Source organism: Phasianus colchicus, chromosome 2 (genome assembly GCF_987193195.1).
Source record: "Phasianus colchicus chromosome 2, bPhaCol1.hap1.1, whole genome shotgun sequence".
Taxonomy (NCBI): domain Eukaryota; kingdom Metazoa; phylum Chordata; class Aves; order Galliformes; family Phasianidae; genus Phasianus; species Phasianus colchicus.
The window spans coordinates 35,639,488-35,662,627 of record NC_143437.1 but is presented as its reverse complement, the minus strand read 5'-3'; the positions used below and the strand labels follow the sequence as shown (position 1 = coordinate 35,662,627).

General features: G+C 38.9%; 1 protein-coding gene across 2 annotated transcripts; it reads right to left on the bottom strand.

The window, feature by feature from the left end:
- Nucleotides 1-3,726: 3,726 nt before the first annotated feature.
- Nucleotides 3,727-22,210, bottom strand: OPN3 (opsin 3). 2 transcript variants are annotated; one of them, XR_016464175.1, is made up of 5 exons: nucleotides 21,802-22,210; nucleotides 11,318-11,637; nucleotides 10,067-10,318; nucleotides 7,005-8,335; nucleotides 3,727-5,501 (listed from the first exon to the last, which is right to left on the bottom strand). XR_016464175.1 is itself a non-coding variant. In XM_031592409.2 (4 exons), the coding sequence occupies exons 1-4, from the start codon at nucleotides 22,151-22,153 to the stop codon at nucleotides 8,072-8,074; spliced, it is 1,188 nt and encodes a 395-aa protein (XP_031448269.2). In that variant the 5' UTR covers nucleotides 22,154-22,210; the 3' UTR covers nucleotides 5,508-8,071. The 2 variants fall into 2 exon arrangements, 1 of the variants encoding a protein (XP_031448269.2); XM_031592409.2 differs by lacking the exon at nucleotides 3,727-5,501 and having other exon boundaries at nucleotides 5,508-8,335.
- Between the last annotated feature and the right edge of the window lie 930 nt (nucleotides 22,211-23,140).

Genomic DNA, 23,140 nt, shown 5'->3' with positions numbered 1-23,140 from the left:
CTCATTTTACAACAGAGATTATCTTTGCAACTGTGAAATCAAGAGAATGTTCTGGTGACATTATCGTGGATGTAATTTTAGAGAGCATTAGGCTTTTTTAAGGACTACATTGTAGAGAAAAAGAGACAATACTTCTGTTTGGCATTTTCTAAATACTAAATGCTTCTTAGTAGGCAGCAGTACTGTACAGATAGTCAATACCTAAGTCTTTTGATGAAAGCTTTGGACAAAATAAAGTTGTAGTGGATTAAAGCATCTCGTATTTGGACCTGCAAAAGAATGCAAGCTCTCATTGGACTCACACCAACACAAGAAACGACCAGCTCTTTTCTATGCATGTTATATTAGACTGATGGTGAGTATCTTTTTTTTACATGAAAGCAACTCATTTCTCCTTTCTTCTGTCACAGCAGAATGCTGCTTCCATTTGCACAGAGCACTGTATACCCAGATATGATATTCAGATAACTTGCGAGACAGGCTGTATTTCATACAAATTAAGCATTGCCCTTGCTACTTTAGAACAGGATGGACCTTTTCTCCTGTCTTTTTTTGTTTGCAGAGAAAACATTAAGCATTTATTTTCACCTCAAAGAAGAACAGTAAAAGGAGATGGACTTTGCAACAGCAAAACCTGAAGAAACACAGTCCATAAGCAATCATGCAAATACTAACATACAAATATTGAAAAAAACAAACAACAAAGATCACAAAAACAAGTCAAACTCCAGCAATAAAAATGTCATAGTTTTGCTTGGCTTGATATCTCAATGGCTCCCTCTGCAGGGTGATGCCTTATTCAGATAAATACAGTCTTGCTGTGTAATCACTGCACATCTCAAGCTGTTTCCAAAGAAAATTACAATATGTACAATATGCATGTACTAATTGCAAAGTAAGCATATGGATACATTAAAGTACTTGCCAATCTGACTTTACATCATCCTCTTAAGATTTTCTGTAGATCTCAGTTCAGTCCCATTTCCTCACAGTCAAGTTGATGCTATCTTCACATACCTCCTTGCAATAAGGTGGAGTTCTCAGGAAGTATGCTGTATTTCCCTTTTTACGCACCAAAAGCCACATATTTGAGGCTTTCTGTTAGAAAACAATGAAATCTTAATGAAAGAGTGTTATGACCAGTTGAAAAATAGAAAAATGTGGAGGCCTTCACTCTGAAAAAGTAATGCCTTATTAGTCTAAAAATTCAATTTTAAAGAATAAATGAGTACATAAAGAAAGGGAGTTGGTAACAACTTTTCCTATATTTGACAATTTAGAACATAATTCCTTTTGTGTTTCATTATCTTTCCGAGAAAGACATCATCATTTATATGTCTCTTTTTAATGTCTCAAGGACCAGTTATTAGGAGATAGTATTTGAAAGGTAAGGCCTGGGACATACTGTTCTGGGGAAACGTTCTGTCCACTTCAGGCAGCGATGTGTCTATTTCTAATCACTGATTTCTCATTTCACCTTGGAAATTGGCAGCTTATGTTCTCCCAAATTTAAAAGCTGAGTGTCTTCTACAACAGTACTCCGATCTGGAAGTACAAAATGTAGCTAGAGAAAACGCAAAGTAAATATGATTATTATTCTATCACACATTATTCCAACAATAGAAACCAATAAGCTGTTTCAATACAGCTACTGAAGAAAATGTTCCCCACTGTCAGGCCATTTCATAGCAATTCTCTGGAAACCAGATACGCTATTAACTTTAATATTCCTTCAGGGCAGGAAAAGAAGATGGCTATATCTAAGTTTTTATTTAAAATTTTAAATACATCTAGTATTCATGAGGTGAACAATTTTGTGTAACCATAAATAGCTACATTAATTGAACTACTGTTTTATTTAGCATCTTTAGATCTAGTTCTAGTTCTAGTGTTTATGAAAAAGTCTTCCTACACCTACATCTTCGCCTTCTCCTGATCTACTATCATCTCATTTTAAAATTTTCAGGCAACTGAGCATACATATTTCCACGATTTGTAAAGTTTCATTGTTTTCTGAGTGGTTCAAAGAAAACACTTCATTTACAACTATCTCTACAAATGAGTGATTCACGATTAAAAGAAGCTGACATATGAAATGGAAGTTTAGATTGATGTTATGTGTCATGTATGAAAATGCCTTACTATCTACTCAAATGATCATATAAGCTTAGTGATGAAAGAAGGTTCAAAAGTGGACAAATGTCTTTTCTATATTTTATCCTCAAGGAAAATAATTAGAATCCACATTCAATAGCACATAAATCATTCTTTAAGCTTTCCTAAGACCCAGCTGGTAGATGAATGTTAGTGAAATTGTGATAAAAAAAAATATTATCTAGGCAATGCATTACTTGCATATTTGATGTAAGAAATTTGGCATATTGCCTGACTTTGTGTCTCTTCTCGAATGCTTCAGCATGCCATAGTAAAAGGCTACTTCAGATGGAATTTGAACAGACACAATTCAATACATCAGTCATAGCCTAGACCATGCACTCAGTACACCACTCATACTACCAGCAAAGGAAACCAAAGAAAAGGCACAGTGTATTGAGTGTCTATTGATACTAGTCAATTAGATAAAGCATGAGGGCAAAGATATATGTAAAAACAAAGAGAATTTTTTCATTTCTTGCCTCAGATCCACTCTTCACACACTTTAACACACTGCTCCAGCATCACACCTACACAGTCAATAGAAAGCAGCCTTCTACCAACATATGCAAAGACACTACACCTCTTCCAGATACAATAATAAAGGACCAGGCTTCCTATCATTTACAAACGTGTTATTCCCATTATTTTTCCAATACTGAGCCACATGCAACAGAACCAAAATACAATAGACCTTAAACAGACCTAGCAAATCTTCTCGTACACAGGGAAAATACATAAGGAAAATATATGTTTTATGAAGACAGGATCTTTCTTCTATTGTAGGTGTTGAGCCAGCCACAAGGGGGGGCAAAAGCACTGTTGAAAATTCAATGAAACACCTGGTAAAACAGCCATGTCCAGCCAGCATTTGGATGCTGAGCCTGTAGCTAATAGCCTGAATTCTAATTTGTAGTTAAAAATCAATTTAATTTCCTCCTTCAGTTTAATTTGTTACAAGTAAATCTTCAATGTTAATCTGTTAAAGAGAGAGAGAGAGCGCTGTTCCAACCTCACCCCCTCCTCTTTTCCTTTTAAGGAGTCAAAAATAGGGCTCCTTAACTGTGGTGAAACAGGCATTAATTCTCAGCACAGTTTACATTAATGTCACAGAACACCATTAACACAAATTGCCATGCCCAAGCCCTTTCTCTTCTTCCCATTTCAAGCTACTAAATACATCTTTGCTGCTGAGAAAAGCAAATTCCACATCCATCACTGCCATTCTGCACATATCATCCAGGCCTACAAATCTGTTACTCTTCTATGTGTTTTTTCTTGAACATTCTCCATTAAGCTATTTTCTAGTGTAAACTTTTTTAAAAAAGTTTTCTGCAAAACATAATGTAAAAAAATCTATACTGCTTATTGCTTCTTTTTCCATTGCCACTTCTATTCACTAAGGTCTGAAAAGAGTAGCTAATTGTTTTCTCAGGCTTCCAGTTTGTAGTGTCCTCCAAAATAACTTCACAGATCTTTGACTCTTGATTTTTTGAATTATTTTCCTCTAATAAATGGATGCACTCTCTTTATATTTTATAGAAGAAGCTTTCCAAAGCACATCAGCAGTGACAGGTACTATAATTGATGAAATTAGTGGATGCTTGTCTCAAAGACAAAGGCATCATCACTTTCCAGCCCTGAGGAAAAGTACCTGCAACTACTAACACAGTTCCATGCTCCCATTCCTTCTCTGCTCCATCCTCCCATTTCTTTGAGTCTCAGAACTTCACACCAAATTGAGATGATGTTGATATAAGCTCAGAATAAATATATCCTTAAAAGCTGTGCTAAACCATCCATAAAGAACACTACACAACACCTGAATACCCATTTCACTTAGCTATTGCTGAAGTATTTTAGCAGAAAACAGCATCCTCTTCTACTGCTGTTATGAAAAGGACAGATACACGAAGAATAATGATTGCCTCACAGATTTAATCACTGTGGTAAAAGATAGTATCTCAATACTATAAACCCAACTTTTCTGCATGAAGGCATTTACATTCAGCATAAATCTAGCATATTCTAGGAGTTGAAAAAGGAGAAGAACAGAAAGCTGCAGCAGATCTGCATCGTGTATCCCACAGTTTCCAGTCTTCATGAAATTTAGGGCAGGAGCAGAGGCTTTGTGTTGGCAGGCTCATAGACACACAGCCTCAAGTTCATGGCTGCCTCACAACACAGCATATGAAGGAGATGTAGAAATGTATCTCAACAGAGTGCTGATGCACTACTGGCTGTTGGGAGACAATTTCACTGTTTCAGGCTCCTGCATTTCAGAAGTTACAAACAACATTCTAGGTAAATCATCGTGCGTACTTTTCCACTAATACACAAAAAAAATCAATGAAATCTTGTTAAAAGAAATTAACTTAGAGGTCTTTTCCAGCTTTAATGATTCTAATTGGTTTTAAAGCCATCATGGTGCAGCTGCTTCTCTCTGCTTGATGGGATCATGAAAATTCTTATCAACTAGCTTATTTAATACCTCCTGAAATTGTGTATCTTTCTCTTCTCTTCCCTTCTCTTTTTCTTTTTCTATTTTTTTTTTTTTTTTGTCCTTCATGCTTTCTCCTCTTTCTTTGCATTTCTGTTGCTTTAGGAACAGCTAATGATCCAAATCTCAGTGGTGTGTTTTCCTCTTCTGTTCCCTAAAATGGGAGAGAAATGTCTCTGCATCTCTGCTGGAATAAACTATCCATTTACAACTCATCCTCAGAACAGACCAAAGAAAGATTTGAAATTAAAAAACGATAAGAAATCTGTAAAATAATAGTAAAAATAATAAGTCTGGTGATGCTCTCAAGATTGAACATTACAATACTTAAATTCTGTAGCAGGGTGTGAATTTTGTGTCAGTGCTGCAGATACTCACAGAAAACAGCTGCACTTAAGATACGAATAACTGGGACCGCAGCATGCAAACTGCACATAGAAGTACTTGTAAATCTAGTGACATTTTACAGGGCTGCAAGAACAAGTTACTTTAAACAGTTTACAAATTCTACCATTTTAGGCCACCAGTTTACATTAAGTAACCAAAATAACAAATTTACAATAGTTTTTATTGATTAGTTTTCCTATATTGTAATATAACCTTAATTGTCCAGGGTATTGTCACAGTAAATATTTTGTCTTACATGAATTATTAAAAATTCCAAGTACAGTGCTCTGAATTACTTAAATTTTAGCTTTGGAAATCTGAACAGTTTCTCCTTATGCCAAATTTGTATTTTTCTACAAAATATCAATAGCAATCTTGAAATGTTATTGTTTCTTTTAGTGTCTAATGATACCCCTTCAAGCTGCCTCCAACAGGTGGTGATATTAAACCATCTTCCTCTCTGTGGGAAAAAAATATTTCACTGAGAACACATTAATACAAATAAGATAAATTTAATCACTTATTTATATATAATCACTCAATATACATGAAACACTAAAATATAAAACATTTTGTTAAAAGGATGGAATCACTGTATGCAATGCTAGGGTCCTTCTTTCTCTTTCTGCATATATAAAAGTGCATAGATAAAGTGATCACTGGTTGAAAACAAAGTTGTTGGCATTGAAATGAACATGCTTTTTGTAAGGGCAAACCTTGACATCCTAAGACAATTTATCTATGCATTTTATAGCAAAACAAAAATAACATGAAAGAAATGAGTAGTTATCATGTTTTCTCTTAGCTTGTGATTTAAAACAGAGTGCACTCCAGAAGTACTTTTAAATATGATGCAGAGCCAGTGCTGATGTTCTAGAGGGGTGCATGTATAAGTAATTTGCCTTTTCAAAAGCACATGCACGAACATATATTTTGAGTTGAGGTCAGCAATCCCTACTCCCAGGAATACTATGATATCCTCAATGATTGGGGCCAAAAGGTTCTGTATTTGGGGTCTGATTTTCCTTTATTTGAAGTTTTCATCCTGACCATGAGATCAATGGCTCCTGGTCCTGGCAGTTATTCTTCACATTGCCCTTATACCTCTCAAAGATTTACCATAGAGGAAACAGGTAGTTTCTTAACAGCTTCTGTCACAGTTTTCACCAAGATGGATAAGCTGCATGTTGCAGATTCACAATGTCCATTTATTAGACTGAAGCAAATAAATCATATCAGCGTAATGGATGTGACTGAGAATCAGCTCCCATAACTCAAAATTAGTTCTCAAACTTATTCATCCAACACGACAGGCAGCCCTGTCCAGAGCAGAATCCTACTGTCAATTGGTATGACCAACACTTACAAAGGTGAGAAAAATTTTTCAGAATGTTTCTGTTCTGTTTACTGAACAATAAATAGGACAATCATTACTCACACTACAACATAGGCAAAAGTTCCCCTACTCTTCTTTAGCCATTACTTTCCAAGGTGCCAGGGCAGGTTAGCATTGATATAGCACAATGCTCCTGTTAAATATATATCATAAATGGATGTGGGGTAAAGATGCATAAAGTACATATTTAAACAAACAAACAAGCAGAAATAAAACAAAACTGATTATCCTTTTTCACTGACTGTTTTTCATTGGAGCTTTGATTTGTACGACTTTATTACACAACACAGCTCAAGAGTTCCACCAGGGAGCAAGAACAGAATGGCTTGCTGAGTACACATGGACAGCCTTACGGTGGCTTTTGGTTTAACTGCTGCCCCAATCATTGTGGATATCACCTTTTTTTTTTTTCTTTCCTGCAAAGCATCAAGTCAGATAAACTAAACCCAGCCAATTTCAAATATTTCTCCCTCATTCCTAAGAACTCTGTGCACTGGAAGTGCTGGCAGTTTAGGAAATTATAGGATAATTTAGGCTGCAAGAACCTTAGGAATTCTCTAGTCTAACCTGTTCCATTGCTTAGCAGTTCTCAGAGTTAAAAAGCTTTTCTTCATATCCTATCTGAATCTCATCCTTTCTGTTCATGCTCATCCCTTATCCTTCCAGCATGCATCACCCCGAACAGCCTGCTTCCATCTTCTTGAAAACTGCTTTGTCACTATTGGAAGGTTGCTGTTACATTCCCCTGAAGAATTCTTTTCTCTAGGCTTCTCCAATGCAAATAGCTCCAGACTCTCCCCACAGGCCAAGTGCTCCAAACCCTGACAATTTTGGCAGACCCAATAAATTCACTCCAGTTTACAGGTGCTTTTCTTGTACTGAAGGTTCCAAAATTGCAATGTAGATATGATAGTGCTGAGTTGAGGGACATAGTCATTTCACTCAATCTATCAGGCTCTGCTCTTGTCAATGTAGCACAGAACGTCAGTGCCCTTGTTCCCAGGGCACACTGCAGGCTCATGCCCTGCTTGTTGCTACACAGGAGCTCAGGTCCTTTTCCACAGACCTACATCCCAGGCATCCAGGGCCTTTCCTGCTGTGTGTGCTGCACATGGCTCTTCCCCAAGCCCATGACTCTGCACTTGTCCTTGTTGAATATAGTAACATTTCTGTCAGCTCATTCCTTCAACCTGACCACATTCTCCAGAGTGGCAGTCCCATCCTTGAGCCTAAAGATTGCTCGTGCCCAGTTTAGTGTTACCTTCAAAGCTGACAAGAATGCACTTGTCACCTCTCCAAGTCATTGGTAAAGACGGACAGGTCTCAGCATAGACCCCAGCAGGACTCCTCTCTTTACTGGCCTCCAGGCAGAGTACAATCCATTAAACACTATGATATGCTTTAAGAAAGTTCAGAATAAAAACACTCATCAAGTTTGGCACAGATGTGAAGATATCTATATTGTGACCAAAACTGAACTGCCTACAGAGCTTCTGATGCAGAATTACTTCAGTATTTCACAGTTTAATATGACTTCCTTTGGCAGACCACAGGCACTATCACTGAAACCAGTCTTCAGCCCAAACTGTCACTGACTGGAGTTCATCAGATTCTAATGTCTATGTAGCTCATCCCTATAATGGTTTTACTTGGATGACATTTACTTCTGTCCCATTGTGTTTGCTGTTATCATCTATTTGCTGAGTGTCATCACTTGTGATAATAAAAATGATGGAGGAAGAGCTGAACGTCACTTTCTTCTTTGGCCTGTCCCCTACTTTCTGAGACATCACTATCGGTCGTATCGGTTTGACATTCCCTGCTCCTGAGGGCTCCTTCATGGTCCTCTGGAATCTCATCAAGCGAAAGCACAGGAGTTGCAAAAGGCATTGTCGAAACTGCAAGAGGAAATAAACAGCATGAAATTACAACTTCCTTGAAATTACAACTTCCTACGTGTTCACTATTATGTATGATCCAGTGAAAATAGTAATACAGTAAGTTGCCCAAAATAACCAATTTCTCCTTATCCCCTCTTTGTTCTCAGTTGGTTTTAATGTTGTAATGAACACAGTGGCTTTTTAGCAAGCACTTTTCCCCCACACACCCAAGAGGACATGGGATGACATGGCTAGTAGAGGGTACTAAAATGTAATTTAATATTTTATCAGTGCTCTGCAATCAATGAAGAACGAGGACTCAGCCTCAGAACATGCCAGGTATTGTTCCATCTGAGCATTTAAAAAATTACAAATTTCATTGAGCAGGGAAAAAATATTCTCAGAAGCACTTCATCACAAGACATAGAGAGAAGGAACAAAGGGCAAAGGGGAATTAAATGAAAGTGAAGTTTCCCATTTATGTAACTCAAGGGATTGTAATTTTTAACAAAATCATTCAATAACAATGTAAAATAAAACTTCAGAAGTCAGCAATGCAAAACCAAAATGTTCCCTTTTAACAGAGAAGGAAGTCTTTCTGCTAATTAGAAGACATTTATGATACAGGTAGTCTGTTCTACATTGAGACTAAAAAACGCAAGATATTCAGTGAAAGCTCTCATTAGTAAACAAAATGAGAATTCCAGAAGCAGCATTGTTCTAAGTGCTCCAGATATGGTCTCACCTTCACAAAGCAAAGTATTCAAGTAGGAGGGCTTATAAGATGCACCCATTCAGTAGTTCCACATCTGTGCACATCTAAATCTCAAGTATGACCATCTGGGGAAATTCTCTGCTTTTACAAGAAATATGTCAGCATCTTCCTTTTAACTCATAATTAAAGCATGTCAGGAGTGCTCTTGGAGAGCACTTTAAACACAAACCAAGAAAACAAACAAACAAAAAGCACACAAAAAAAACCCAAACACCTTTTCTCTGAAAAAGTAGTAGGACATCCTTCTCAGCTACCTTCCAGTTAGCTGTCTTATCCTACATGGCCAATAACTTTGTTTGCCTAGCAAAATACATTAAACTCTCTGGCAAGTCAGTTTGGAACAAGGCTTTTAATTGGAAATTAATCCTACTCTGATATGGGAAGGCAGTAGGTCTTATTGGGAAGAGAAACTAAAAAGACAATGAAAGGTGATCTGAAGCTATGTGAAAACACAGCAGAATGGTCATGCAGAGGCCCTGAATATTTCAGAGTTAATGTGGTACTTCTGAGTAACATTGAAGCATAGATCAGACTTAAGAAGGTCATAACAGTGAAGAATTGTTTTCTCATTCCCAAATTATCCCGGAAGATAAGCAAAAATATTATCACTTCAGCCTTAATCTGAAATTAGAGGTAAGTGAAAAGTACTTCTAGATGCAACTCCAGTACAAATGCTTAGCTGATTCATTCCTTTCCTGGCTATGACTTTACTGGAATTTGTATCTGGTACTGATTTGATTTGCTTCTGGGTATCAGAACCTAGAAAATCTTTATCAAATTAAACAAATTAGTCTGACATCTATGTACAGTTCCAGAGCCACTATATTAAAATCACTCAATTGATAATACTCTTTTGGAATATGACTGTTGTCAAGGTTCTAAACAAAGTTCAAAAGTTCTACAACCCCTTTCCTCCCTCTCCACCCCTGAAGTTTAGCAACCCATATCCAGGGCCAATATCCTCCTGTACCTACCTTTCTACTCATGAAGATGTAGATGACTGGATTATAAGCAGTACTCGATTTGGCAAAGAAAGATGGGATTATAGCTACTGTGGGAGTTACAAGGTTGCTATAGCCATATGTTACTAGGAGGGAGACGACTGCATAAGGCATCCAACAAACAAGGAAGGTAGAGATCATTAAGAAACACATTTTAGCCACTTTCTTTTCATATTTTAGAAGTTTAATCACTTGAGAAGTCTGAAAATCTTCCACACATCGAAGCTGTAAAAGGCAAAAGAAAATGTTAAAGTAAAAGCACTGAATATTCTATTTATAAAAAACTAGTTCACTAACAGTTTTAGGCATACATGGTTATAGGCTTGTTTTATGAACTGCAGCTCTTCTGAAAGCTTGCATCATGCTTCCCAGACTTTTACTGTCTATATTAAGTAATATAAAAACTTTAGAGAACTTTCTTTAATCCATTAATATAAACAGATTCGGTTTATATTTTCTGGTGCTTTGTTTGAAAACTTAGGTGAGACTGCAGTTTTTTTTCTTTCCTCTAAAGACTGCTGATGACAATATGATAGATTTCTCTGTACTTCTCCACCACTTAGTTTGTCACTCTGAAATTATAAAGTCTCTAAAGCAGAATTCTAGGCAGCAAGTTCCCAATGTCATCTGAGTTAATATGATAAGATGCAGAAAAATGGGACATGTATGTGAATGTTCTTTGCAAGAGCTATCAGCTTTGCTGTTACTGTTGATCACAAACTTGAATGACATCATTAGACTTATTATCCACAGAATATGAAACTAATACTAATACTTTCTAATACCTGAAGATCTGGCCTGAACATGGAAAACTTGTTTAACAGGGCTTGGAATAATTTTACAGGATTATCCTTTCAAGAGCAACAAGGAGGAGAGAAAAAAAAGAGTTATTTAAGGATAAGAACTGCAACTAAAGTTCTCTTGTATCTCTTTTTAAGGAAGGATCTGCCATTGATTGGTAAGTACGAACAGTTCCCTAACCTGACATTTATCTGTAACTTGCTGCCCAGTAAAACTACTTAAATAGATTTTGATAGTTCTAGGTTGATTCTCCTTCAACTCTACATCCTTTCTAATGGTCCCTGACGTAGCTAAACATCAAGGTCCTGAAATGTGAACAGGAAATGAGAGTGTAAACTTAAGCTATGATCCAAATTTGATATACAATGTCAGCATTTCACTGAAAATATTCCATTCAGAGAAGTATTATTTCCATCAACTTACCATTCTTACCGCATATAGAATATGGCCGTAGCAATAGGCCATGATCACAACAGGTGCTACCAGACAGCCCAGGAAAAAAAGTAGCACAAAGGAGGTATCATTGGGATCTTTTGACTTCCAGTCCATTGAGCAACCTAATCCATGAATTTCCAGTGTGTATCTGTTCCAGCCCAAAAGAGGTGCTCCAGTCCAGGCTAACGAATAAAGCCAAATGTATGTGATAGCCCGCCAAGACCAAGAGAAGTCAATCACTTTTGCATGGACTACTCGAATGTAGCGTTCATAGGCAAGAACAGTGAGAGTCATAATTGAAACAATTCCTGTAAGAAAAGGAAAATTAATTAAATCATCCACAAACACTGTATATTGGACTGAAGTTCTCTTGCTAACCTTGTGGCAAATGAAACATTTAACTCAAAATTAGCTGGCTCATATTATGAATCTAATACCAATAAGCTTTTTTGGTGACAACTCTGTAATCATTATCTACTAACTCAAACGGCTCCTCTTACTTCAGAACTACTCAGAGCAGGGCACTGCAATATGACCCATTATGTATGGTGGGCAAGAAAAGAAAGCAGAACAAGCGAAAAGAAAAACTAAGCAAGTACTTTTCCCTAAACATTACTTTATTATTGAAGGCTCATGCTTCAACATTCTGGGATTTCTTGCTTTGTTCTTTTTTCTTTCTTTCTTTTATCCTTTTAAGAAAAAGTTTTCACATAAAAATGCAAGAACTAACAATAACTAAACCTATTAGGAATCCAGGCAATTAAGAGTCAAGACTTGGATCAACAGAAGCATCCAAGAACTAGAAGCATTGAAATACACCTGCAATGTGAACAAAATAACTAGCAGAACTCCAGATTCTTTACAGATTTCATATAAGTCTTTCTGTTCCAAAGAACAACTGCAAAAGCAAAATGTTACATTGCTGAAGGCGTTCTGTCTGGAAGAGATCCGGTAATTTTGAGCATCCCTTTCTATCTTGCTGCTACCATAAAAATACCATATTCTTCATTTCAATTATTTCTGCATTCTTGTCCTTTTCTGTCCACCTCTAATACACTACATGCTTAATTTGTCATGACAGAAATGGTGTGTCGTTTCCAGCTCTTAGAACTATTCTATCCAGACACTTTTATAATTTAATGAAGTCAAGGTAATTCAGCCTTGATTAGAATATAAGAAATTCAGTTTGAGTGGTCTGTGAAATTTAATGATCAAGAACAAATCTTCTCATTATACATAGGTCAGTCAGTTTAAATCCATTATGATTCAGACATCAAGCTCATACACACAGCCTTTTAAATAACACAATCTACACACGAAAGTGTTTCACAGCACACTGAGTATACTCAAGTGTGCGCTCTTTATCTAAAAAAAAGCATGAGTATCACATATACACAATGTTTCAATTCTACAACTGCATTCATATCAGTCATACAAATAAATGTAGCCTACTTCCTGAACACAAGGTAAGGTAAGATCACCTCCCAGTGCTCTCTACACAAAGACTAGGAATTATAAAATTTTACATGATGGGTAACAAAATAATCCACAGATGTGGTTATGGAGAAGTCACATCATTCAACTCCAGGCAAAGTTAGGTTATCTGGTGTATGAGACTTTGTTTGTGAACAATGTAGAGCAAGAGGATTCTGCCTCACAGTATGGTGGGGCAAATTCCTAATTTAATCTCTTGGTCTGCATCACTTCTTTCTGTTCCATCAGAAGCTCAGGGACATCAAGATGATAAATAAGGTACCTACAACATCATTTAACAAGTAGTGCCCCCACGTTCACTTAGTATTTTACATACATATTTATATACAAGCACTGAATTTTGGCAGTGACAAAATCAGGAGCACACATGCTTGGCCGAACAATCTGAAAGTACAGGTGTTCAGTTCAGCATGAGCAATTTACTGAGTCCTTGACATTTTCAAGAAAGCCACTGGAAGTTTAGTATCTCTAAGAAGCTGCACTTGCACATAGTTCTTCAAATAGTTTTAGCTCAAGCCTAAAACCAGTGCTCTTTAAAAGGAAACTTGAGTTTTCTATCAGAAAAAGGGAGCTTGTCAGCCAATGTGTATTGAAATGCAAGTGCTGGTTTTCTGGGTATTTGGGAAGGGTCTGATGACATAAGGCATGTAATGCCAGTCAGAGCATATCAGGTTACATTCCTCTCTTCCTCTCTTTGATGCTGGATCTCTACTGCAACACAGCACACAAAACAGTCAAAGTAGTTACCGTAAAAAAGAAAGTTCGAAACAAAATGCATTTCCAGGATATAACAACATGTAGAGCATTTTGTCCTACAAAAGTCCTATGTGCAGTGAAGCCATGCCTGCCTATTTGTGGTAGATGATAAGCAGAAATAACTGTAAAAAGAGGAATACCAAGATCTGCTCTGATCTTTTATCATTTCCATAACTTGCCCACTCTCACTTAGGTGCTCCCTGTGGTGCACGTGCATTGCACAGGGCTGGCAGCACCCAGGGAGTTCCTGAGCCAGGGCAGCTCCAAGGGAAACAGAATCTCATCAGGAGCCAGCAGTGTTCAGAGGATGGGTTTGGGGCTCCCCCAAAACTACAGATGAATTCTTAATATTGACATCTCTACGTTGAATCTAGCTATGATTCAACACAGTCAAGTTACAGAAAGATCCCAGGATTTACCTTCCACCTGTTCTCTAGCATTCAAATATTCTTTAACTATTCCATAAGCTGGACCACAGAGGCTGGCAAGTACATGTCTGCAGATGCTATAGAAACTATCCTCAGTATCGATACTATCCTTACTATTGATACATATCCTGTGAGGCTAAGCCTTCTTGGTGCTTGGGAGACATCAGAAGGTTATTTGTTGTCCTCAATATCTCACAACCACTGCATGCATCTGTTACTTAACTCCATGTTGGCTAGTCAGACTCTGTAGATTCTCTTTTACGAATGACACTGTAGAACGGATCATTTCTTTCAAAGGCTAGATCCATGGCATTTCACATATCAAGTAAATGGAATATTCTTCAGGTATGCAACACATCTGTCCTAATGCCACAATTCTCCCCTAGTGCTGAGCTGGCAGTTTGAGTGGAACAACATCCACATGGAACAGCAGGTACTGTCAACTGACTCTTAGAACTCGCAGCTGTTAATGCAGGAAAGAAAGGAAGTCTACACACACTTTTACCTAGAACAGGCACACATAGGAAGAAAAAATTCACATAAGGGTTGCTGTGAAAGTAATACCTCCTATGTGGCCCATGAGGTCAGATGTTGGTGGTAGGGCAGTAGAGGCTGAACCCTTCCAGCCAATATTCCCTTACACACAGTTGCTGTGTGACAGATAGCAGCAGAGACACAGTCTGACAGAATGGCATCTGACATGGAAGAGCATATGAAGCAAAGGACTGTCATTGAATTCCTCCATGCAGACAAAATGGCACCCACTGACATTCACTGACACTTGCTGAATGTCCATGGAGACCAAACAGTGGATGTGACCACAGTGAGGCAAAGGTAGTGCGTTTCAGCAGTGGCAATAGTGACACTAAAGACAAGCCATGTTCTGGATGGCCATACACAGCTGCCACACCACAAAATGAAAATGCCTATTGTAACCACTGAACGAGAAGGTGTTACTTAGATCAAGCCAAATCCTGACAGGATTCTGACAACAGCACCCAGATGCAGAGCTTCTTGTGCAGCCCCCACAGAAACGTGGCGCTTTGCATAATGCCATCCTTTGATTGGGATCAATAGTGGCAATTCTCACCCAGAAACATCTTTTTAGCCCAGTAGCTGCATGCATCATCTGTGCTCTCACAATGCTTCAAGTTACCTTACATTTTATTTATGTATGTACATAGTTCCATTTTTTTTCCACATATGAATCAGGTTTTGTGACCCAGCAGAGGAAAGCACTGAATTTTACTTTTTTTTTCCCCTCTAAGCAGCTTTTATAAAAATGATGTAGATTTCATCCTGAATGACTTTTACATTTTAACATAATGAAGTATATGCTGATTAAGTGTAAAAAAAAAAAAAGCATTACAGAAAGCCATTATGGATATTACTTCGGTATTAGTCCCTGGTATGAGAAACTGCACTTTCTTTTTTTCAAGTAAAGTAGGGAAATATGAAAATTCAGTTCTTTAATTCTCTTAACAAAACATGCATTTAAAAATATTTGTTTTTAACTGAAAGTATTTATTCTCTTCCAAGACTAGGGCCCGACATTCTGAAGATGGATTTAATTTACTAGCATATCAGAAAATTCCAAACTCCTTCTGGAAGACTTGACTAAACAGTATTTACAGATAATGTTTCTCTGAATTATAGATTTTAGAATACTTCTTTCCCTAAGTACAGATTATAAATGCTCTGTGTTAAGCAATTACAGATACTAGTTTTAACTCTGAATTAAACCTACAATTATATTGGTATGAGAGGAGTCATTCTCATTTAAATAGTGTATGTCAAACATAGCAGAACAGAAGAGTCTTCCTGTTTAAGAAATTACATATTAATAGCTATGTTGCAGGCATTCCTCTTCTCCAGTAGGTGAGCTGAAAATAACAGTTCACTACTCCTTACCAATTAAAAACAAACAAACATAACAAAAAAAACAAACCATTACTTTCCTACTGAAATACTGCATTTGGTGTAGGTTTCTTCATTTCTCATATATGATATTCTATCTTTTCTGTACCCTAGGTTTTTCCAGAAGTCACATTACTCTTGATAAATCATGAAATACCTCCAGCTACACAGTGTAAGTCATCGTGGAGAAGAGCTCAACAGAGTGCCAAAGAGTGAGACTACACCTTGAGTACTGTGTTCCATTTTGGGCTGAGTCTTAGGAGGAGCAGCTGAGGGAACTGGTATTGTTTAAACTGAAGAAGAGAAGACTCAGGGGAGATCTTATCACTTTCAACAACTCCTTGAAAGGTGAGGTGAGGATCGGCCTCTTCCCTTGCATAAGTGGAGTTAAAACTAGAGGGAATGTAAGTTGCAACAGGGGAGGTTCAGGTTGAGTATGAGGAAAAAATTACTCTCCAGAAGAGTGGTCAGGCACTGGAAAGGGCTGCCCAGAGAAGTGGTAGAGTCACTGTCCGTGGAGGTGTTCAAGAAGCGTTTAGATGTAGTATTAAGGAACATGGTTTAGTGGGGAAGTATTGACAGTAGGTGAATGGTTGGACTGAATGATCTTGAAGGTCTTTTCCAACCTTGGTGATTCTACAATTCTTTGTTTTTCTCCATCTGAGCTTCAGTATATCATTCCATATAATGCATGCATACTCTGACTTTCTAAATCTTAATTAGAACAAAATATTGTGACACCTTTCAGATGGACTGAGCAGCTTTACAGGATAACTACAAGCTACTGCAGCAAAGAGATTCACTTCTAAGACAGCCAAAGTCTTCCGTCAAAGAACACATTACCATTGCTATTCTTGCAACAAATTTTAACTACAGTCCAATCTAGGCAGGCAAAAATCACTTCTTCTGAACTGAACAGACTTGAAAGTATATTTTATATACATCTGAACTATAAAAGTGCAGTGGAATTAATCACCTCCTCCACTGAATCCTGCAAGCAATTAATTCACCACAAACAAATTGCTAATGCTGAAGGCATGCTGATCAAGTCTCCAGCTGCCTGTAACACAAGATCCTAAAACCATCTGCCAAGTAACAAAATGCTTTTACTGATATTAAATCAGTGCACATATTGGTAATGCAAAATGGTGTCACACGGTAGCATTCTTTCACAGCGTGTAGAAATAAAATAAACAAACCTGTACATGCACACATCATGTTCTACAACAGTCACTATCATTTTAAAATCTTATTTGTGAAGAGCCAACAGATGCCAATAAAGATTATAATGCTCTTAGCCAGTTATTCCACAACTAAAATACTTCAGGTAAAGGGGAACCATCTCTATTAAATAAGACATTCAGGTGTATTTAACTGTCAAGTATCTTCTCGTGCTCTTTGACCCAAAACTCTCAATAACACAAAACCTTCCAAGTGTGAGTTGTGTAACATAATCAGATTTAGAGATTACACAGATCTCTACTACTTGCAGCTTGGTTGACTACTATAGACAGGAAAAGCTTTACAAACTTTTACATACAGTGAGGAGGGCAGGCTCAGTGGCACCAGCATTAAACTGACTGCACAACTCTACAGAAAGGTGAATCCCACAGATTAAATAAGTCACGTAACTGAAGTATCTATTTTATTCCATCAGGACAGTGCACCTATTAAAAAAATAAGTGTCAGAACTCAGTAAACTAAGCTAGAAGGGGATTATTGCCCAAGACATACTATCATGTCATCAAAACTTAAATTTGCCAGTACTCATTTGATCTATATCATTTTTCCCACACTGGTATATGCAGCGCTGAGAATGGCTATGCAGTGGCAAATGGAAGCTCTTCTCATGATTTCTGCTGTGATGATATAAGCACCTAGACTATAACTCATCTTACACGCAGTAAGCCCCAATTTGCACAAAAAACAAAGCAGAAATTGCTACATAGGCTTGCACAGTGATAAAGTCATGATAATGCATAAGTAGACTATTGCAAGAAACACAAAAATAGCTGTGTATCAGACAATCAATCTGTAGCTATTGCTTTCTTCTCAACTAAGAAGTTTCAAAATGTGTAAGTTTGCTTATAGAGCCTAAAGTTGGACTGGCTGGTACAATCAGAACACTTCTGCAAAGATAATATTCAGATTCTCTGATGCAAAGTTTCTGTAACAGATGCAGAGAGGGCTCTCAAAAAAAAACAAACAAGCAAACAGGTTTCATCATGACTCAACAAAGACTTCTGAAAATGCAAATGCTACCCCTTTAAGCACATGCTCTACCTGTAACATTATAGGTGACAATTAAAAATACAGCTGCACGATAATGACTTTCAAAATGAATCCTAATTTTCTATTATTAGCTACAGTAATTGCAAAGAATCTGATTTTCAAAACTTGTTGAGAAAAAACTCTGAGTTTAAAATGAAAGTCACAACTATTTTAAAGTAGCTTTAATCACATATTCTAAACAATTTCAGTCAGGGAAAACTTTTGTTTAAATTGTTGAAAACGTAACTTGCTCAAGTGCTATAAAATCAATAGTGAATATAAGTCCACTATTTGAAATTGTTTCCATTCATCTTTCTCAAGGCAGCAGTTTGAATTCATGACATGAATAATACTGTGACCAGAAGAAGTCAAATGCAGAGGTAGGACAGGGTCTGCAACTCAGTATGATAACCAGTTATTCGAACAAGCTGCAATAACAGGCATAGAAGCAGAAGTGCTTTTCAGCCTTATACTCTCAAATCCAAAAGCTTTCCTCCCAGTTCTCATCTATACATCAACTACAGACTATACAACTATTTCTGGAAGGCATGTCCTTATGAGGAAAGGCTGAGGACACTTGGGTTGACTAGTTCGCAGAAAAGTACGCCAAGAAGTGACCTTGTTGCTCTCAAGTTCCTGAGGAGGAAACCAATCTTGGTAAACCAATATGGGACAAATGGAAATGGCAAAAAGCTGTACCAGGGGAGAGTTTCAGAATAATTTCTTTACTAGAAGTGTGAACACGTGAACATACTTCCTAGCAAGGTGCTTGATGACCCATGTCAACATTCAAGAGGAATTTGAATAATACTCTTTAACTTTTGGTTAGCCCTCAAGCTGTCAGGTCTTTGGACTCAATGATTCTTTTTAGGACCCTTTCATCTGAACTATTCTAACTGCAAAAGACAGCTTAGACTGATTTCATGGGTGCTCTACTAAGAAAAAAAAAATATCAAGAATATAATCACATCACTTTAAATAAGCAGGTTCTGGTCATTTGGTATGAAATGAGGTGAAATGTGTCCAAATCCAACAGACAAATATTCACAGGAGTAAAGTAACCTCACAGTATTTGTTATTATGAATGAACTCCAGAGAGATATTTCCCTCCTCTTTATTCTAGAAAGGTCTTCACTAGATCACTCCGGTTTACAGAAGTTGAAAGTTGCAACTATCTTGCTTAGTTAGTGAGGCCTCTACTTTTAAACGTCAATTTAAGCTGTCAATTTCATCTGCTCAGATAGCGTACTACTCACAGAAGTTCTCAAAAGAGGAGTGCTACACTTAGTAATAAGTGCCAGTTATTATACATACAAGATTCCATTATTTTATTTTCCCCCTGCCAACCCTAACCTCAAGAAAATATTTGACGTGCGCTTTTGTATACAAAGAGAATTGTATTTGTAAGTATAATACCTAGTTACACTGAATGAAATCTCCAATCAGCTTCTTCAATATCACCAAAATAGGAAAATATCCTTAAGTCACTGCTTTCTTCATAGGCATATTAAAATGGAAACAGAAGCTGTGGTGACAGTAGTCCAGATGATAAACAGCAAAATAAGATGCTACCTGCAGGGCATTCTTTTCCCCAGTATTTACATGCCTCTGCTGTCCTATTTGGTTAGGTGTAGAACTATTAATCTTCACTGGCAGAAGAGAACAATCTTTGTATTTCCAGAGGAGAATTTGGAAGTAAAAATATGGACCTTTCGACTGGAATTAATTTTATTAGGTTAGAGTCAAATTATAATATTCAAGTGAAATTTTTTTTTATTACTTCATAAGGCAGCTGAAGGAAGCAGTGCTCAGGAATATTGAATGCCTAAATTAAGAGGTGCACTTACTCTCCACTTCCATGTGAAAGACTGTACACACAAATGTGTACTTTAATACATCATAAAAAAATTCTTTGCACACACTACCTAAGAGAAAAATAATATGACCAACCAAGCACAAGAAGATGTAATTTTGTGAACAAAAATGCTCTCTGGATCAATCTGTAAATAAGACCTCTTTTACCTCTTTGGAAATAAGTTTTATATCAAAGCAATGCAAGAAAGCATCAACATGGAATATATAGTGACATAACATATTGCTAAAACAGAAATGAAAAGTCAAATATGATCAAACATTTCACATCTCATTATTTCTATTTATTCTAACTTTGGAAGATAAGAGATGATTACCAGAGTCTTTTTTCATTGCCCTTGCTATGCCTCTTATTTTTTGTCTCCACACAAAATGCCTTCACCAAAAACATAAAACATAAAGAGTAAAGATAGGAAAAGAATAATAAGCAACTTCTCTTGTGCAAGCTTAACGTTCAGCTGCCCAGTAGAATCAGCTCGAAGTATTTGAGAGGGCTGACTGATGGAGGCATCCCGATGCTAGCTGGGTTCTCTGGTACTTTCCCTTCTAACACAAGGAAACAAAAGTCTAAGAGCCATGCAAAGTGAAAATTATGCAATGCCAAACCTTGCACAAAGGTCTCACTGCCTCCTAAATACACCCTGCCTTCTAAGATCCAGTATTTTGGCAGTGCTATCTAGCAGTAGCCAAATCAATCAAAAGGAAGCACATACCTTCCTCGCAGCAGCCCACCGAAAACAAACTATTGAGTTATGTGAAGTGAAAGGCAGGAAAACTGCAATTCTCACAAAAATATATATATGTATATATTTAATTTACTTAATTATTCTACCTTAATAACACCAACTTTTTGTGAGTACACATTGTGTGCATGCACACAGTGACCCACCTCTCACCTACACGCCTCTGCCAGAAAAAAACCATTTTGTTAGTGACTGGATGCTAACTTTCACCATTAGAAACATGAATATGTTTTTTACAACATCTTTTGTCAGTAAAAAACTGAATATCTCTATTTCTTTTACTGGATAGCACATCTGCTTAAAACACAGCTGGGCTGCATCCTCTGCAGATTTACGTGGAGGGCAAATACAAACTTCAGGAAAGAAAACGGAGACCCAATGTGCAGGTTGCTGGTGGTGGTTGGCTTTTTGTTTATTGGTTTGCTTTTTTAGATGGATGTGCCTCTGTAGCACTCACAGCTCATTTCACAGCAATCAACGATTGCCCAAATGCCCCTGTGACACAGCTGTGGCTGAAAAATCACCGTGAGTTTCTCATAAACAGAAAAAAACCTCAAGGTGCTGCCACGTTTTGGATAGTTTTATAGGAGGAGATGTCTGAATACTGGGGAGGTAAAAGGAGACACTGAGAACAAGCACTCCGTTTTCTACCAGTTCCACTGACGAAACCGTACATATCCCATATCCACACACTGTAGCGCTTTCTCGCTGAAAAGCAATCTTTTACGCTCACTAAGCCCGCACGGGCACCTCTAACCACATCCCCGTGGTTCTCCACAGGTCTCCTCTCGCCCTGAGAGGAACCAATTGTTGACGAACTCCGCCCGAACTCGGCCACCAGCCCCCCGGCCGGAAGGCGCCCCTCGACGGCCGCCGGGCGGCAGCTCCTCACGCCGGGGGGCGCAACCGTCGGGATCCCCGGGAGGGCGGCAGGGAGCGGGGAGGGACCCAGGCCCGCAGGGCTCAGAGGGACGGGAGCGGCGGCACCCACCGAAGAGGCTGTTACTGAAGCCGTCCCAGACGCAGCCGGCGGCGTCCCACACCCAGCGGCTCCGCAGGCAGGACATGAAGGTGAGGCTGACGCCGCAGACGGACACCAGCAGATCGCTGAGGCTGATGTTGACGAGGAAGAGGTTGGTGGGCGTGCGGAGCCGCTTGAACTTGTAGTAGAGCACCAGCACCAGCAAGTTGTTGCACACGCCCAGCGTGCCGATGGTGGCGATGAGCAGCGCCAGCAGCTCGTAGGTGCCGGCGCTGAAGAGCGGCCGCTCGCCCGGCACCTCGTGCCCCGCCGCCGGGGGCTGCGAGCGGCTCGTCGCCCCCGTGCCGTTCCCCGAGTGCATGGCTCAGCGCATGCCGCAGCCCGGCCGGAGCGCGGCCGCTGCCCAACGCGGCAGGAGGAGGAGCGCTCTCCGCCTTCCCGCCCACCGAGGGCGCGCCCTTCACCCCCGGCGTGGCACCTCCCCAGCTTCGCTCTGCTGCTTGCTGCTGCGAGCAGCCCGGACGTGGTTAGCGTGAGGATGTCCCCTGCTCTTGAGATGCTCCGCGTGTTTGGGTTCGGTGAGGCTGCCGTCCGTGCGGGGCAGACCTTTCTGCTGCGCTTTAGGAAGACGTAGAAACTGCTAAGCCAATAGCCAGATGTTTCGCCAGCGAAAGCCCTTACTGTGAAAATAGTTTACGTTAGGATTGGCTTCTTTTGGTGCGTGCATCTCCTCGTGAGGCGGAGTTAGCAGTCTCTGCTTACACCTGTCTCGGACTGGTACACACGAACAAGGTGCTCCCTGTGGCACTCTGTGGCTGTGGCTGGCAGCGTCCTGTCAGGGGTAACCCTGGGGGCAGGTGGGAACAGACACGAGACAAGTAAGTTGTGGCAGGTACCGAAGCTCACACAGCAACCTCGCCAATTCTTACACCATTGTTTCCAGCGTGTGTTGTGAGAAAATGGTATGGAAACCTTCCTGTGCCCAAGTCTAGCTGGTGGTAGTCTGGGTGCGGTACCCACCTAGCTGTGCTAAGTTAGTTGTAGTGTCTCCAAACTTTGCATCTCCGTGAATATGTATCACTGCAGTTTTTGCTCAGCATGGCTTCAGGCCTAAGACATCATGCCAGAACAGACATCAGTCTTACCCACGGGAAGACTCCCATCTGTTTTCTTTACTAGCTGACCTACATGTACTGCGATTGGAAAGTTCAGTGTGTGTGCTGGTGTGGACCAGCATTCGTAGTGTGAGGGAGGTGATTGTCTCACCCTGCTCTGCCCTTGTAAACTCCATCTGGAATACTGCAACCAGACCTCGGGCACCCAGCACAAGAAAGATGAGGAACTGTTG

Bases quoted from the DNA above. Each gene is read 5' to 3' on its own strand.
- OPN3 (XM_031592409.2), bottom strand. From the start codon at position 22,153: ATGCACTCGGGGAACGGCACGGGGGCGACGAGCCGCTCGCAGCCCCCG. The intron at 11,638-21,801 runs GTGGGTGCCGCC...CTTTTCTTACAG, and splicing joins CTTCAGTAACAGCCTCTTCG to GAATTGTTTCAATTATGACT. The intron at 8,336-10,066 runs GTAGGTACAGGA...TTCCTCTTGCAG, and splicing joins ACATCTTCATGAGTAGAAAG to TTTCGACAATGCCTTTTGCA.